The 16,791-nt window shown below is 34.1% G+C and overlaps 1 protein-coding gene across 1 annotated transcript in view; it reads right to left on the bottom strand.

Annotated features, from left to right (window-relative positions):
* Positions 1-2,364: 2,364 nt before the first annotated feature.
* LOC108748580 (glutamine synthetase 2 cytoplasmic) overlaps positions 2,365-16,791 on the bottom strand; it is a 62,870-nt gene continuing 48,443 nt past the window's right edge. The window contains exons 3-4 of the mRNA XM_018486823.1: positions 4,217-4,665; positions 2,365-3,712 (exon numbers count right to left, since the gene is read on the bottom strand). Of these exons, the coding sequence (XP_018342325.1) occupies positions 3,236-3,712; positions 4,217-4,665 (926 nt within the window). The 3' untranslated portion in view covers positions 2,365-3,235. The remainder of the gene's footprint in view (positions 3,713-4,216; positions 4,666-16,791) is intronic.

Below are 16,791 nucleotides of genomic sequence, written 5' to 3'. Positions count from 1 at the left end.
AAGTGATAACTAAAGTTATAAAGTAATAACTAAATTAAATTAAAAAGTTAAGAGTCTAAAATGTAACTAAGTTATAAATTAAAATTAATTAACTTTTTAACTTAAATTTTAACCCTTTTACTTAGCACTATCCAACTCTATTTATACCACGTAAGATATTTCAAATGACAGCTTGTTGTGAGCATTTTAGTCGAGTGACTTTTATAATACACCCAGAGAACACAAAGTCGTCTAAAAGATGACTAAAAGATAACTAAATTGTTATAAAGATATCTTTTAGTGAAAGAATATAGTCGACAAGATGATTAAAAGATGACAGATGTCACATTGCTAGTCATCTTATAACCTTATTCATATGACTAAAGGATGATTTTTTTTTAGATAGTTTTAATTGTGTTTACAATTTCTTTTAGTGTTTATTAAACGTTATATGTGCCAAAATATAACGTTTAATAACATCGAATTTCTAAATTAATTTTTACATAAAAACGAAATGAAATTGCATGACTGACAATATACATCCCATTTCTGGGTCCTGCAATGTTTGTCATGTTTTATGTGCCTTATCTTTCATCATAGTTTCCTTTGAGGGTTCAATTACAAAAAATATTTTATTAGTGTTCATTAGAACACGAATAAAATTTCTTATAATGCTGTACCTTTTATCCTGTATGATTTTTAAACACGAGAAACTGAACTCCACCACGTCCGTCTGGTGGCGATCCCGTGTACTGCTCGCGAATAAATGATAAAAAGTACCAAAATAACAGAAAGACATCTTTTTCGTGTTGTCTTTTCAGCAATATGAAAAGATATCTTTTCGACTTTTTGCTTTGTAAAAATGACAGCCATAGAAAAAATGTCTTTTTTAAGTTGTTTTTTCGACAAAACTAAAAGATGTCTTATAGACATCTTTTCGTCTTGCTGAAAAGACAATCTAAAAATGATGTTTTTTTGTCACCTTTTAGATATCTTTTTACTTTGTCGAAAAAACAGCTTATAAAAGACCTCTTTTCGTAATTTTTTAACATTTTGTACTGTCTGGCATATAATATCAGGGATGGTAGCTAACGTACGTTACTTGTATCGCCGTTAATTTTCTTATCGCTATTTTGTTATAATAACGATTTGGTGATGGCAAATTTTTATGACTGTAACAGTAACATCAGGGTTGTAAACTCGATCGCACAGAATGGAAGTAACTCGTTACTTGTAACGAGTTACAGTTATAAGTTACTTTTTTGTTAATTTTACTGGTAACTGTATGTCTTTTTTTTGGTAATGGTAACGTAATTACATTTTTTTGGTAACGGTAATGAATTTTAGTAGTTATTTTTATCGTTACACACAATTGGACACGGTCGATTAGACATAAATCACCCATAGCATTTTTGAGACTAAAAAGCTCCTAGGCACTCGTTCGTTGTAATTGGTGCTTGTCGATTTTAAAGAAAAGTTACTTTCTCAAGTAACCGTAAATCCGGATCTACAGTAGGCGTTCTAAGCCTTAAACCATAAAAAATTGACCAACTACAATCGAATGTGAGGAGAATAAGTGATTGTGATTCGTCTATTCCTTATGGCTTATGAGGTTTAAAATCTATTGTAGATCCGAGGTAATTGTAACGAATTACTTTTAGAAATCAATAACTATAGTAACGGTAATTTGTTACTTTTTCTACTCGGTAACTGTAACTTGTTACTTGTAAAAAATAATTTTCTATTATTTAGTCGATTGTTACTTGTAATGTATTGTGTACAAGTAACGATCGAATGACTTTCCAACTCTGGATGTTACCGTTAAGGTAAAAAGATTCGCCATTACCAAATCGTTATTATAACAAAGTAAATAATAATGAGAAAGGTAACGGTATTACAAATAACGCGCTACTTACCATGCTTACAATATGTATATAATGTGCATGTGATTTATAAGCGACTGCACATATAGCTCGTACTGTTTCGCGATACTGTTTCAATTCACATCTTTATTCGAATTTATTAAAAAACAAACTTGTCTATAAATTTGAAAATGATAGTTAAATTTTTCTCCTAAAGAGACTTTAACTTAAGTTGACTTAAGTCGAAGAGACTTTCTCTTTTATCTTTCGTTTACTGCATTATTATTCAGCAGTTTCATGCGCACAAAAAAGCTCGATGTATTCCTTACAGAAATTTAGTATATTAGAAATGATTTACTTTGAAGATTAAAAACACTGAGCAATAGTGTTCTTAATACTTAAAATAAATAATTATTATTTTCTAGTATTAAAGGAGGATGTTAAAAAAAGGCTAATTTTTACCCACAAAGGTGTAAAAGAAATAGTAAAAGAAATAGTGTTTTTTGTAAATTTTGACCTCCTGAATATGACAAAATTATTAAAAAGTTCGTGGCATTTAGGAAACACCTTGAAAAGTAAGCAAGAATATTGAAATTTGTTTAGATATATCGTGTTATGTTCAATGTTTTCATCCTATCCATTTTTTATTATAACATTATTGTATTTTCAAGAGGTTACAATCTATAAAAAACATTATTCCCTTTTTACTTACACCTTTGTGGGCAAAAATGGACCTCTTTTAACATTTTCCTTTCAACAAGAGATGTATGAGGATTGATGTGTCAAATAACATGTTGTCAAATAATACGTAACTATAAACTTCTTCATTCTCCTTATTGTTTTCATGTTGTTTTTTAAAATGACATTATAAAATTTATAAAAAGACAAGCTTTATAAAAGAATTTAATGCGATAACTTGAACAGTAACATATATACCTTGTCTTATAACTATAAGCTCGACTTACAATTAGAATTATATCCAATATTTATATGAATGATTATGAATACAACCGACGAATTGCATTGCCAATTCAAGAATTGATTGCAAATCAATGATTTATATACTATGTTTTCTCTATTAACAATAATATCATATCCATAATGCAAACAATGAAAAAGAACTGAATCAATTCTCATAACACTATAATCGACAAACGTCTTTTTCGACAATGCCCTGCTTTATCGTTAATGGTGAATGTTGTTTTTGTAGATTTTGCAGATGTCTCGAACGACACTTAAGATGTTCAATTTTCAAACTTTGTTAATTTTTCGCAAGATGAATTCAACAATAATTACCATTCCAAATAGAAAAACAGATAGGATTTCTAAGTTTTACAAGTAATTGTACACTCCAAGGTGTATGTGCGTATCGGTGTGTCTTTGTCGTAACTTTGTTATTCATTGAGCACACAGGTGCGGACCAGGGCGTCGCAGACAGAATAGGGATCGCAATTGCTGCTAGGCCTCCTGTCTTCCAGGTAACCCTTCTTCTCCTCAGCAACACCACGAGGAATGCGAATGCTGACGTTTCGATTGGCTACCCCAGCACTGAAGTCATGAATATTACTGGTCTCACATTTGCCAGTCAGCCTGCGCTCGTTGTCTTTCCCTCCACGCGGATCGTACGCCTGAATGTGCCTGAGATGTTGCTTGCTGAGCTTGTCGATCGCCTTTTCGATTTCAGCGATACCGTTATCACTGCGCATCGCCTTCGTCGAGAAGTTGGTGTGAGCACCGGCGCCGTTCCACGAACCGTCTACTGGTTTCGGGTCTAGGCTAACGATCACACCGTATTCTTCGGCGATGCGTTGCAGAATGAATCGGGCGATCCACAGATCATCTCCAGCATTGATGCCCGCGCACGGTCCCACCTGGATCCATAATAAAAGACACGATAATAACTCTTTGTAGAGAGATATTTTCTTCTCGCAGAGAACTTTATAAATTAAATTAAAGTCTCGAGTTATTTAAAGTCTGTAAATAAAATTTCCGATAAATTATAATTATCAAATTAAATCTGCGATATGATCCCGATAAAATTTCTACTATTTTTAATTTTATTCATTGGATTTTAATATTCAAAATGAAAAAAAATCGTTTAATTACATTAACTTTAGATAAAGATACATCAATTTAAAGTACACTAAAACCTACGAACATCAGTTAAAGAAGTTTCGGAACAAATACTGATTAAAGTTAAAACTGTCGATGTTTGTTATAATGTTATCGGATTAGACCGCATCTTAATATATAACAAAATTCCCTTTTTTCTTTATAATCTTTATAATCTTCTTTATAATTGTTTAAAGAAAAATTGTTTCTGAACGCTGGATGCGTGTATTCTCTTTTTTTATTACAACGATTTAGTTATTCACCTGAAATTCCCATTGCGAAGGCATCACCTCGGCGTTGGTTCCCGCGAGCTTCACACCAGCGTAGAGGCAGGCCCTGTAATGGGCCTCGACGATTTCGCGACCGATCACTTTATCGGCGCCGACGCCACAGTAATAGGGACCCTGTGGGCCTGGAAAGCCGTTCTTAGGCCAGCCAAGTGGCCTACCATCGAAGTCTAAGAGAGTATACTCTTGCTCGATACCGAACCAGGGCTCTTGATCTTTAATAGACTCCATCGCCTGGTTTGCACGATACCGCTTGTTTGATTTCGTTGGCGTCTTGTCGCTGTAGTAGGTATCACATAGCACGAGCTTATTATTACCGCGGCGGAAGGGATCGTTATAAATCGCTACTGGATAGAGGAATATATCACTGTTGGCACCGTCGGCCTGGTACGTCGAGCTGCCATCGTAAGTCCACGTAGGTAGGTCTGGAAAAGATAATTGCATTTGATATTTCGTGTAGAAATAGCAATAAATTATTAAGCAGGTCGCGTTTAATTATTAAGAAGGTCTGGAATTTCTTTCTTAGTAAAATTGCAATTCGAGTTTCTTTAGTTACTATTTTCCGCAATCAATTTAATAAAAAATAAATTATTAATCATTTTTTAAGAAAAAGTTTTTTAAGAATAATGACAAACATTATTAGTACAGTTGTAATAAAACTCCTGCTCTTATTTTTATTTTTATATTAGCGCGAAGAAAAATAAAGTTATGTAAATTTCAACGAACTTTTGCGATTGCTAATATTATGTAATTTTTTGTCTATTTATTACTATTTTAACTTTTGACGTGCGTTTTAGTTATAAGTTTTTAAAGTCATCTTTTATTGTACTGAGGATGGTCAAATCTTGACCGAAATGTCTACTTATTTATTTGAAAACATTTTTTAAAAATATATAACTTGTTTACATCCTTTGTCGTGGCTGTATTATTTAACCTTTGTAAATTATTAATCATTTTTAATTTTTAAAGAAAATATTATGTAGTACTTTTTCAATTTCTGATAATAAATATATCAATCATTAGCTAGCCTTTAATCCTGAAAAATAAATCTTCAGATTAAACTTTAAAATGTAGAAATGTTTAAAATGTTCAATATAATTCTTACAAAATATTCAAATTGATTTTTTCTCCGAAATGTAATAATTAAGAAACGGGATTTTTTCATCTATTCATATTTATTGATTTAATCAATTTTAATGGCTTTTAATTTTTCATCAAATTTTTATTTATCCCATCCACTTTTATCAATTTCATACAATTCTCTATGAAAGGAATGTCTTTGGAAGTTCTTAGGATCTTTTTTTAGGAGAACTGTGTTGTATGGGCGGTTACATCCGGATATATTAATATTCCAATTTATGAGTTGCAAGACAAAGGCAGTTGATTACGTAGACGTGTTATTTTTAATAAATAAATTTTTTCAAGGAGACATGTGTCCATAATAGATTTTCTCCTTTCGAGGAAAAACATTTCTTTAATAAAATATCCTTTCTTTTTAGGAAAAGACATTTCTTTTAAAACAAATTAAAAAATTGAAAGTCTATTAGTCAAAGTTGGTTATTAATCACCATTCATTAAAAATTCTTTTTATTTAATAATTATTTAATAATTCTAGTTAAGATACAATCCAAATAAATTTAGTTTTGATTAATCATTAAGGGGATCCTAAAGCGAATCTCGAACTCCAACGAGTAAGTCACCAAAAGTCGCGCCGCGCGCCGCATATGCTACCACATCAATATCTCAGATATCCAACTTATGATACACGCAGTCGCACATTCGTGTCAATTTTCGTATAACAAATTTGTCGCGATAAAGCGTCTAACAATATGTCTAATTCTACGAAAATAAACAAACAAATAAACGGCGAAAGAAGAGTCAGTAGGTTAAAAAAAACATTTAATTAATTAAAATTATTAGGCGACGATACATGAACAGATACGGAACGGCGCATATAAATGTGTAAATGTATAAAAATGTATAAAAATATATATATATTACAAGTTTCGGCTACGAGATTGAGCCCTCTTCAGATGTAAAGCGCGAAAAAATAGACGATAAGTAAAAAATAAGTAAAAAACAATTCATGTCGCAATTAACATTAAACGTAAAGAAGTAAAATTCAGATGGATCTCAAAAATACGATTGAGCAATCAAGGTGTCCATTATCAAAGCCAGATCGCTAGATAAGACCGAAAAATAACTTGTAAGAAAAAACAGACCTTGACAATTAAAAACGCCGTTATCATGATAAAATTGCAAACTCACCAGCAAACCCGAACAAATAAAAATGATCCCCCGCACATGCAAAGGTGAACCATGTGTAAGCCGTAACACTCCGGCAATATTGCACATGCCAGAGCCGGACATGTCGGCGTCGCTCACGACGTGACCGCTCGCTTAAACGGAACACAACGCATTGAGAGAGGAGAGTCATACTTTGTTTATGATCGGTATATACGCTTTGTGGAGACTTTCGGTGTCAGTTTGTAGATTCTGACTATTTTTTTGTTTTTTAATATGCAACATTTCAGAGATTAGCCGCTTTCTGTAAGAAGGTTCTTCATCCAGGATCTGAACATCGTCCCATTGAAAATCATGATTATGAAGAAGTCTATGCTCGGTGATAACGGAGCGGGTAGAAGTTTTGTATCTAATATGGTTACGGTGTTCCGCAATTCTAGTTTTTAATTTTCTGCCCGTCTGCCCGACGTAAGATGCGTCGCAATCATTACATAGAATTTTGTAGACAACATTATTTTTTGATGTACGAGGACAAGTGTCCTTTTGGACTCTGATGTACTTGTTCATCTTATTAGGGCTGTGGAAAGCTATTCTGATGTCGCCTTTATTTTTGCGCAATGTTCTGAATTTTTCTGTGTGAGACGAAATGAAGGGGACCGTAAGCCACGAGGTAGATTCTTTCGTAACATCATTATCGGTTGTGACGTTATGTACGTTGTGAATTTTTTTAATTAAATTTTTTATTCTTTGGTTCATGGTGTCAAAAATAAAATCGAGTGGGTAGTCATTTAAGAGTAAGATATTGATAATGAAAGTCAAATTTTTAGTGTGAAATCTATTGTCAGATAATAAAAATGCTCTGTCGACTAACGAGAAGATGGTACCTTTTTTTTGTGTCAAAGGATGATTCGAATGAAAGTTCAAGAATCTACTATGCTTTGGCACTCCCATGGGCTCTCCAATATCACCCATAATAGCGGACCTAGTGATGAGGAGATTGGAGACGGTGTCCTTGATATCGTCGAGCGTTGACACATTATTTTACTATAGATACTTTGACGACATATGTACGGCGGTACATCCCTCACAAATAGATAGGTTACTAAACCATTTTAATTCATTCCATCCGCGCTTATAGTTTACCGTGGAAAGAGGCGGAAATGCGATAAATTTCCTAGATATTACCGTGTCGGTTAATGAAAATCAATGTTATTTAGATTGGTACCGTAAGCCAACGTTTTCAGGTAGATTCTTGAATCAAAAAATAATGTTGTCTACAAAATTCTATGTAATGATTGCGACGCATCTTACGTCGGGCAGACGGGCAGAAAATTAAAAACTAGAATTGCGGAACACCGTAACCATATTAGATACAAAACTTCTACCCGCTCCGTTATCACCGAGCATAGACTTCTTCATAATCATGATTTTCAATGGGACGATGTTCAGATCCTGGATGAAGAACCTTCTTACAGAAAGCGGCTAATCTCTGAAATGTTGCATATTAAAAAACAAAAAAATAGTCAGAATCTACAAACTGACACCGAAAGTCTCCACAAAGCGTATATACCGATCATAAACAAAGTATGACTCTCCTCTCTCAATGCGTTGTGTTCCGTTTAAGCGAGCGGTCACGTCGTGAGCGACGCCGACATGTCCGGCTCTGGCATGTGCAATATTGCCGGAGTGTTACGGCTTACACATGGTTCACCTTTGCATGTGTGGGGGATCATTTTTATTTGTTCGGGTTTGCTGGTGAGTTTGCAATTTTATCATGATAACGGCGTTTTTAATTGTCAAGGTCTGTTTTTTCTTACAAGTTATTTTTCGGTCTTGTCTAGCGATCTGGCTTTGATAATGGACACCTTGATTGCTCAATCGTATTTTTGAGATCCATCTGAATTTTACTTCTTTACGTTTAATGTTAATTGCGACATGAATTGTTTTTTACTTATTTTTTACTTATCGTCTATTTTTTCGCGCTTTACATCTGAAGAGGGCTCAATCTCGTAGCCGAAACTTGTAATATATATATATTTTTATACATTTTTATACATTTACACATTTATATGCGCCGTTCCGTATCTGTTCATGTATCGTCGCCTAATAATTTTAATTAATTAAATGTTTTTTTTAACCTACTGACTCTTCTTTCGCCGTTTGTTTGTTTGTTTATTTACGTTTACATTTAAGAGTCTTTACATCGTTATTATTAATTTTACGAACTCGATGTTGTTTGTTCGTGTAAACTACGTGGGAACTATTATTTTGTACGTAGTACAAGTTGCAAAGCTTTCATATCAAACAAATATTGTCACGACTTGACAGTTGAGATGCCATGTTACACTAAGAAATGATAAAAAATAAATTAATTTTTAAATTTTTGATCGTCCTCTGCATAGACTCCACTTCCCAGACACGTATCAATGCGTATATTTTAATTCTGGAAAAGGATTTTCGAATCGATGATTTAATCGGTAAAACAGGAGGCTTTAGGATCCCCTTAAGTCATCTTAACAATGTTAATATAAATAAAATAAAACTTATATATATACAATTATAAAGAAAACAACTGTTTTTTTTTAACCTTTTTATAATACGTTTAAAATTAACTCTATTGGTTAATTTTAAAAATTAATAAGAATAATATCCCATTTCTCTCTTCAAATATTCTATAGCTGTTTTATTAAAGAATTCGTTAAAATTATAAATATCAATTAACAATAGAATGTTATTGACCATCACTCGACACATGTTTTAATATTATCATATTTTGTGACTTCTCCGGTGTTTTATTTTAATTGACATTTAATAAAAGTATAAATTAGTTTGGATTGTTCTCAATTTTCTCATATTATTTACAGATTTATTGAAATTTTAACATTCAATCGATCAGCTGATTGGGAACAATGTCTGTCAACGTACAATCTATCGGAGATTGTTAACTTATTTTTACTTGGTATTATTGTTTCACTCGTCTACTGCGGATTGTGACTGCTATTATAATAAATCTGAAGATGGCTCGATCCAGAAACCAAAACATGTAATTATTGTTTGCTTAGATCATCGAGATATTTTATTGCTCTGAGATATTTTATATGTTATATCATCAAGATTTTTAGAGGAATGATATCGAGAATCTGTATTATTATACTTATATGTTTTTATTCGAGTTTTATTAATTTTTGACTCTTACATGTCCTTTACTTTTAGCATTGTTATTAGCTCCTGAGTATTATGTTTATTATAATTTTTATTATCCTTATTCTTATCAAAATTTTTGTTTAAGTTCCTCATCATTCTTACTTTCATGAGTTTAAAATTCCTTTTGTGCATGTTCAGCATTTTGTCTAGTTACTTGCGCGAACGTGATATCATCTTTCTATTATTAGTTTATGTCTCGAATCCTCGAGGGATCTTCTTTAGTTACATCCCTTTTTCTAAGAGTCGGATATCTAGCCTTTTGTAGTTGTTTATAGACCGTGCACCCTTTATAATTTGCGGGATGATTGCCTCCACATAAAACGCACTTGACTCCATCAGATCTTTCTTTTCTTAGGCAGTTTGCTGTTAGACAACTAATAGCAAACTGCCATCTAGCATCCTTAACACATTTGACACATCTCGCTCTGCGATAGCAGAATTTTTTTGTGTGCCCATAACGCTGGCATCTAGCACATTGTGGAATCTCACGTTTAGGACGAGGAGGTTCAAATTGGACTTGACAATTCAGAAGGGTCGTTACTTTATAGATATCTTTATTGTTAAGTTCCGATTTCAATTCAACAATGAATATGGGTAAGGGCTTTCAACAATAAATATGGGTAAGGGATTTTAATTATTCTCTGCTTAATGTTCCACAGGTTAACCACCTTATGCCCAATTTCCTCAATTGCGTCTTTAATATCCTCAGTATTAAGTGTAGGGTGCACGTTTTTTAAAATTACTCTAAAGCTTCTATCTTGCTTGGGTTTGTACATGTGAAATTCCGTTTCCTTCAAACGTAGTTCTTTTACAATAGTTATATATGCCTGCGTAATTTTGGGTTGGATTTTGACCTATTTATCTCGAAGTATTTTAATTTCATACTCATTGTTGACTCTGTTATTGAGTAGCTTCATAAGGGATTGTATGTTACATCGACAAATATGGGAGGAGGTCTGGGTGTCTTAGGCAGCTCTTCTTCATTGTTATTCTTCATCTTCTCCTTGTCCAAGGAGTTCATACTTATTTGTTGTTGAGACAGGTGCACTCAGTTAATAATCATTAATTTTAGTTTGCTTATGTTTTCTTGTAAGCTCTTTTAGGCTGTTTCTGTATCTTTTCTTGCTCACTATATTCTATGTTTGTTGCTGTCACCAGATAAGTTTTGGTTCTCAGTTGGTTGATACTTGTTTTTTCAGCTTTCCGCTATTATGGCTCGGAAGTTCACTAACTGAATGTGAGCGACTTCTAATTCCCTCCATGATTTTATTAACTGTAATTTTATTATTCATTAATATTTGTAAGCAATGTTTGGCCCCCCCCCCCAGAATCCTTGGCGCCAGTCTCCCAGGAGGGTGGATTGCCTGGACTAGTGTCCAAAGTACTATCTGGAGTAGTTTCTACCGAATAAGTTTTCTCTATTGCTTATTTTTGTTGCTAGTTTTGGTCCGCCCCGGGTATTTTGTTTTTCCGATACTCCAGTAGGACTAACTAATGCAATTAAATGCAATGTCAAACTTAATGTCAAATTTTATAGCCAATATTACCTTGAATACCCTAAATATTGCACTGTGGAATGCCAATGGGCTCAACACTATCTTGAGTTGGAAGCATTCATTGACATGAATAGTATTGATAATGCTAATTTCTGAAACGCACTTCACGAGTAAATATCATTTTCATATGAATAAATATAAATTTTATCAAACAATGCACCCGGACGGTAGAGTACATGGAGGAACGGCTGTATTAATTAGAAATAATATTAAACATGTAATTATTAGAGATGTAATCCTATTAGAGAAAAATACATCCAAACGACCAATATTATGGTAGAAGATTGGAAAAGTCCTATTGTTTTTTCGGCAGTATACTGCTCACTGTAAAGTTAATTATTATTATACAAATAGTTATTCAATTTGCTGGGACCGCGTTTTTTGGCAGGTGGGGACTATAATGCTAAGCATATACGATGAAGATCTAGACTGTGTACACCTAAGGGACATGAACTGCTGCATGCAGTCGATGCCCTTGGTCTTAATGTTATATTAACTGGACAGCCTACTTATTGGCCAATTGAAGAGACCAGACCTTATTGATCTTGCTATCACCAAAGGGCATATCTACCCGACATCGATTACAAATCGAGTTTGGATCTTTCTTCTGACCATACTCCAGTTTTAATTACATTGAGTAGTCAAATTATAAGGAGCGAAAATACTTGTTGATTGCACAATAGAAGAACAAACTGGCAAAAATTTTTAGAAAAAGTTGTAATAAATCTTAATATAAAAATATTAAAAATGAAAATGATATCATGGAAGCAGTGCAGCACTTCACGGAATGTACTCAGCTGGATGCTTGGGAAGCTACTCCTACTATCACCAGCACAGAATGCACATATGAATATTTATCAAATATGAAGTAAAAAATAGATTATAAAAGAAAAGTCAGAAAGCAATAATAATACACAAAATGCCCGCAGATTAAAAAACATCTGACCTACATTACTAAAGAGATAAAAAGTCTTGATTGATAAAAGAAAAGGACAAGGGTATACAACGATATCTAAGTAACATTGACGCTACTAAAGCCACTGACTATTTGTTGGAAAGCGACCAAGAAATTGAAGCAGCTACAAACCTTATCTTCACCCATACGTAGGATGAATGGAACCTAGAAATGAAAGGCTAGAAATGAAGCCGAAAAGGCAGAAGCATTTGCAGCACACCTGGCAAACGTCTTTAAACCTAATCCTAGTATCGCTTTAGCTGACATTGATATCAATAATAATAATAGTCAGGATGCTAAAAATCATGATAAAATTCAAGAAGCAAATTCCTCTATAAAAAAGTTCATTAAATTAATTTTGTAAATGAGGTGACTAAAGTTATTTACAAAATTAATCTAAAAAAAGCAGCAGGTTATGACCTAAGTCTTAAAAGATCTGCGAAGAAAGGGTATTAAATATTTGACCCAGCTCTATAATAGCATACTGAGAGATTGGCTATATCCCGCTGCAATGGAAGGTTGCACAAGTCATAATGATCCAGAAACCTGGGAAATGTGCGGAGGAGGTGACATCATATAGTTTACTTCCCATTAGTTTACTTCCAGTTCTTTCTAAAGTACTAGAACGGCTAATACTAATACGCATCATGCCAATTATTGAAGAAAAACAGTTAATCCCAGAGCATTAATTTGGCTTTAGACAGAGACATTGCACAATGGACCTGGTGCATAGAATAGTTGACAAAATACAAATGCCCTGCTCACTAGTATTTCTAAATGTATCGTAGGTCTTTGATAAGGTCTGGCACAAAGGTATGCTCTATAAGATAAAACTGAACTTTCCCTATAATCACTATAACTTCTTGCGAGCATATTTAAGCAACCGACATTGCCTAGTAATTAAATATGGAAGTGCAGTTATAAAATTAAATAAAATACAAGCTAAGGTACCGCAGGGAAGTGTACTTGGTCCAGTATTGTACCTGCTCTATACAGCAGATATACCATCTCAATCTGGCACAATATTAGGTATCTTTGCTGATGATACAGCAATTCTAGCGTCTCACCAAGATTGTGTGCTTGCATCCAGATCCCTACAAAGTAATCTTAATGATATAGGTGAATGGTGTAAGTGGAGGATTAAGGTAAATGAAGTTAAATCCATTCAAGTATACTTTTGTCAACAAATGTAAATCATGCCCGCCTGTCTCATTGAATGGTGTACAAATTCCGCAAGCTGATGAGGCTAAGTATCTGGGTGTACACTTGGACAGAAGATTGACATGGAAAAAGCATATTATCATTAAACGGAAACAAAAGAGTCAAATGCTAAGGAAAATGTACTGGTTGTTGAGCAGAAAATTAAAACTCTCAATAAAAAATAAAATACTCCTGTACAAGGAGTGTATAATCAAACCAGTGTGGATCTATAGACTGCAATTGTGGGAGCAGCAGCAAATTCTAATATTGAAATTGTTCAGAGATACCAGTCCAAAATACTGAGAATTATTGTAGATGCCTCACGGTACATTACAAACGAAATCGAGACCTGGAAATACCAATGGTTAAGGAAGAAATCAATAAAGCAGCGAATAAACACAAGACCAGATTGGATAATCATCCCAACACACTAGTTGCCAATCTTATGAAACCGAAGAAGAAAGCTCGAAGACTGAAGAGAGGAATACCGCAGAATTTGATCTATTGATCTTTTGACTGTTATATACGATCAATTTGCTATACGTAAATAAACGTATATCTAACATAAGAGGTGCCTATATAGCACTTGATATAGTAGGGTGTGTCAAAGGACATACACCGATGCTATATAACATCATCAAACTATTACTGAATGCCGCAATGGTAGATTGTAATACTAATTAGGAATTTAAAAAAAAATATGCCCTTTACTTAGATTTATTTCAATTAACAATAAAAATGTTGATGTAATAAGGAAATGCCAATGTGAACCGATAGCAGTTCTTTATGTTTTATCCAATGTTATTAACATAAAAACATATGTATAATCGTTCGATCGTCAAATCAATCATTAAAACTATTGTCATTATTGAAATCTTCATATATCATCTGTTATATTTTACTGAATATATAAACAGTACATATTCAAAAAATTTCATTAAAATAAATGATTCACAAGAAAATTAATAAGTCAAAATAAAATTATATTAGTCAAATGTACTAAAAACTTCGTTGCAATAAGCATAACGATGGTCTGTTACGTTAAGATGTGAATACAGAGAGAGATATTACGAGGGCAAGTCAATAAGTTTTTAGAAAAACATAGTAAAACATTTTTTTTGATCGATTTATTATACTTTTATTTCTCAACATAATCTCTTTTCAGCTTGACACACTTGATCCAACGATTCTCCAACATTTTCAAGTTGTCCGAATAATATGATTTGTCCAACTCTTCAAAATAAGCCTCTGTTTCGGCGATGAGCTGCTCTCTCTGGTAGTAAATCTCTTTCCTCCGAATCATTTCTTCAGGTTTGGAAACAGGAAATAGTCGCAGGGAGCTAAATCTGGCGAATATGCTGAATGGAGTAGCGAAATTTGGCCGGGCACGTGTGAATTCGTGCATTGTCTTGATGAAAGAGTATTTTCTTCTTCGCCAAATGGGGACGTTTTTTCTTTAAAATGTTGAAACGGTCCAATAAGGCTGCGTAGTAATCGCCATTAATAATTTGCTTCGATGGAAGATCGATATGAATTATACGGCGTGCATCCCAAAAAACTGTGGCCATCACCTTTTCGGCCGACTTCACGATCTTCACCTTCTTCGGAGCTGGTTCACCCGATGAAGTCCATTGTTTTGACTGTTCTTTCGTCTCGGGTGTGAAGTAATGGATCCATGTTTCGTCCACAGTAATAAATCGACGCAGAAATTCATCTGAATTACGAATGAAACATGTCCAAAAATTGTTTTGAAATCGTCACACGGTTGTGCTTATGGTCCACAGTGAGCAAACGCGGCACCCATCTCGCCGATAGCTTTTTCATATCCAATTGTTCATGCAAAATTGAAATCACTGTGCCATATGATATGCCTGTGACCTCAACAAGCTCGCGCACTTTCACTCGTCGATCAATCAAAACAATATCGTGGACTTTATCGATGATTTCTGGCGTAGCAGGCTCAATTGGACGCCCGAACGAGGTGCATTACATATGGATGTACGACCACGTTTCATTCACCCAATTGTATACAGTCGCAAACGCTGGTGCAGATGTGCTATGAACATCCAACTCGGCTTTGATTCCTTTTGGCGTTGAACTTTTCATATATAGTTTTATCACTGCACGAAACTCGTTTTTTTCATTTTGAAAAATACAAAGGGCTTTTATGTGTTTATACGAAATTTGGAGAAGCTCATATTGACCCTTTTTCTTTGTAAAATAATTTTTATATAATAGGTTTTAAAGGAGAATTAAAGATATAATTACTTGAATCGGTAAATAACAAATCTAAGGACTCTTCCTATACAAAATAAATAATAATAAGTAAAGGGCAAAGTAAGAGTCGACACATTTCTCTAAAATTAACCGAAGAATATATTACAATTAATAGAAGTAAAATTACATAAAGCAAAAATAAAATTAAAAATAAAAAGATAATAATAAAAAGTTACAAGTTTTGGCTACCGGATTGAGCCCTCTTCAGACATTAACATAACGAAAAAATCGTAGTACAAAATCAATTATCGCACATGATCGCATATTCATTACATTCACAGTTCGGATAAGTTTTGATGTAGAGTTCGACATTATTTCCGTACGATTGAACAGTCAAATGTATTAAAAATATCTTGACTTCCGGTTCCGGTAAGTAAGAGTGAGGAGGAATATTTTGTCAGCTCCGAAAAAATAGAGAATTTTCTGCCGCTTTCTGCCTTCGGGCCTTTTTTGCTTGCAGGAGACTGGTAAGCACTTTGAATTACCGAGCTGGACAACGGCGAAGACAGGACAGGTGTGTACCTTTGCGACGTATAGAGAAAAAAAAAAGAAAAAAAAAAGATAACCTAAATTCGCCACGTGGGCTATCGGCACCAAATATAAGGCGCGAGGTTGCCAAATCTAGTGAAGTGGCAACAGCGTCTCCGGCCGTAGCAACCACGATCAACTGGCGCCGCCTGTTGGAGAAAGGGGCAAAGTCTATATGCATCGTATGCAAAAACAAACAGGGCATTGCAAGTAAATGGAAAGGCAGCAGGAGTCATTGAGCGATAAAAGTATTTGCAGGAGAGGCAGACCATCAAACGCGGATAAATTGAAGCGAGAGAGGAGAGGGAGTGGAGTGAGCGTAGCGTCGGTTGAGTCGTGGCTTTCGAAGAGGACGAGAGAAAGCGAGACAGAGGACAGCGGAGAAGACGGTGAGAAAGGGCGGCAGGAGATAAAGAAGAAAAGGGAATCTGTAAGGAGAGAAAAGGAAAGTCCGGACGACAAGGTTGAAAAGATGGATGAATTTAAGGAAATGATGCAGAAAATGCTGAATGAGATGAAAGAAGACTTGAAGGCTAAGATGGAAGAGAATAAAGAGGAATTAAAGAGAGAATTGCAGAAGCAAAAAG

The sequence above is a fragment of the Trachymyrmex septentrionalis genome, unplaced genomic scaffold (genome assembly GCF_001594115.1).
Source record: "Trachymyrmex septentrionalis isolate Tsep2-gDNA-1 unplaced genomic scaffold, Tsep1.0 scaffold234, whole genome shotgun sequence".
Classification (NCBI taxonomy): Eukaryota; Metazoa; Arthropoda; class Insecta; order Hymenoptera; family Formicidae; genus Trachymyrmex; species Trachymyrmex septentrionalis.
This window is presented reverse-complemented; position numbering and strand designations above follow the sequence as displayed.